This window comes from Orycteropus afer, unplaced genomic scaffold (assembly GCF_000298275.1).
Source record: "Orycteropus afer afer isolate SDZICR_OR568_19922 unplaced genomic scaffold, OryAfe1.0 scaffold00290, whole genome shotgun sequence".
Taxonomy (NCBI): domain Eukaryota; kingdom Metazoa; phylum Chordata; class Mammalia; order Tubulidentata; family Orycteropodidae; genus Orycteropus; species Orycteropus afer.
This window is the reverse complement of record NW_006921877.1, coordinates 2,085,460-2,087,259: the sequence shown is the minus strand read 5'-3', so window position 1 is coordinate 2,087,259 and position 1,800 is coordinate 2,085,460. Positions and strand designations below refer to the sequence as shown.

Below are 1,800 nucleotides of genomic sequence, written 5' to 3'. Positions count from 1 at the left end.
AAGATGTGAAAAGTAAGAGACTCCTCACGTGAGTATCTAACCAAGTGTAAAAAGCCTTCACCAGTGTTACAAAGACAAGCTGTGTAGAGCAGTATTTACGAGCACAAGCACAATTTTCTTTTTCTGCCTTCTATAAACCACCTTTGAAACGCCAACAGCAGGCTCCAACTTGCGGTCTTTTCTCTGGTGGGAGCAGCTACAGGTGCCTGGGGACACCCTACTGGTTTACTTTCTCAAAGTATTCTTTGGAAGCGCTCGGGCTTGGCTTGATTGTCGGAGAATCAGGTGTCCAGTTTGCCGGGCAGACTCCTCCATGGGCCTCCACAAACTGGAATGCCTTCACCAAGCGGAGTGTCTCTTCCACACTTCTGCCCACTGGGAGGTCATTGACACTCAAGTGCTTGATGACTCCATTGGGGTCAATGACGAAGAGATCCCTCAGTGCAATATCAGGATTTTCTAACAGTACGCCATAGTCTCGGGAAATTTGTTTCATTAAATCTGACAAGACTGGGATGTTCATGTGGCCCAAACCGCCATTCTTCCTCAGTGTATTTATCCATGCAAGGTGGCTGAAGTGGGAATCCACCGAAACGGCAATGACTTCACAGTTCACGTCATGAAATTTGTTGGCTTTGTCACTAAAAGCAATGATTTCTGTAGGACACACAAAGGTGAAATCCAGAGGGTAGAAGAAAAGCACCAAGTAACTTCCCCTTAAAGTCATCAAGGCTCAGTTCTTTGAACTCTCCATTGACCACGGCTGTGCCCTTAAAATAGGGCGCATGCTGGGTGACAGCAGGAACCAGAGAAGAAGAACTGGTGCTGAAGGCGCATTTTGCTTGATGAGAACCAGACCACAAAGGGTTTGTCAAGCACTTACTTCCAGAAGCAGCAGGTGTAAGGGCTGCAGAGGCAGAAATGCCCCGAGGAATGGTGCTCACTTGGCGAGCAACCGATGCCCAGAGTAACCTTCCTGCAGCAGCCGCCATCTTCACTGCACGCTGCAGGCGTGTGGCTTGCAGAGACTATTACTGGGTTGTCTTAATGTCCTTTAGGTTTTCTTTAAATTTTCTTGATACTCATTGATTATTATCTATATTGAAAATATGTTCTCCCAGTTAGGAGTTGTTTTTTCATTGTTTAAAAGATTTCTTTTGTGAGAATAACACAGAATATGGAAAACACCACATAATGTGGATGAATTTGAAGGACATTATGCTGAGAAAAATAACTCAGTCACAGAAGGGCAAATATTGTATTAGTCTGTTATTGTAAAAAGTCAAGGAAAAGTTTATATATGGATGGAAATTTTCTTTGTTGGTTACCAGGGGTGGGAGAGGAGGGGAGGGAACACTGTTAGATAGGTGGAGACAAGTATTGATTTGGGTGAAGAGAAGGGAAATGTACCAAATGTGAGTTATCAACATCGTAGCATCGAGGAACAGGAAAACAGGTACATGTGAGGTACAGATACCAAAAATGAACCCTTTTGCATGTACAGTACTGTGTTGTCAGTGAATGCAAACATGGATAGATGGGTGGATAGATGGGTGGACAGGCTGAACTATTAGGTATGTCTGTGCAGGGGAGGGGGGGTTTGCCCAAGACCATGTATAGGGTTGGCAGACAGTGTTTCTACAAGTATATTGGTAGGTGGTGTAAGAACTACGTATATTGTAGAGCTGACAAGGGACAAGGTTGTAATCACTTCTTGGCCACAGATAGCTACCCTGAAGGTGCAAGTAGTTGGACCTGTGGGCTCGGAACATAGTTGGAGGGGACATCAAGCTCAGCTGG

The 1,800-nt window shown here is 44.9% G+C and overlaps 1 protein-coding gene across 1 annotated transcript; it reads right to left on the bottom strand.

Annotated features, from left to right (window-relative positions):
• Nucleotides 1-217: 217 nt before the first annotated feature.
• On the bottom strand, nt 218-992 carry LOC103205544 (thioredoxin-dependent peroxide reductase, mitochondrial-like). The gene is given in 2 exon segments (XM_007950896.1): nt 218-709; nt 711-992. Coding segments are annotated over 2 exon segments (774 nt in total).
• Between the last annotated feature and the right edge of the window lie 808 nt (nt 993-1,800).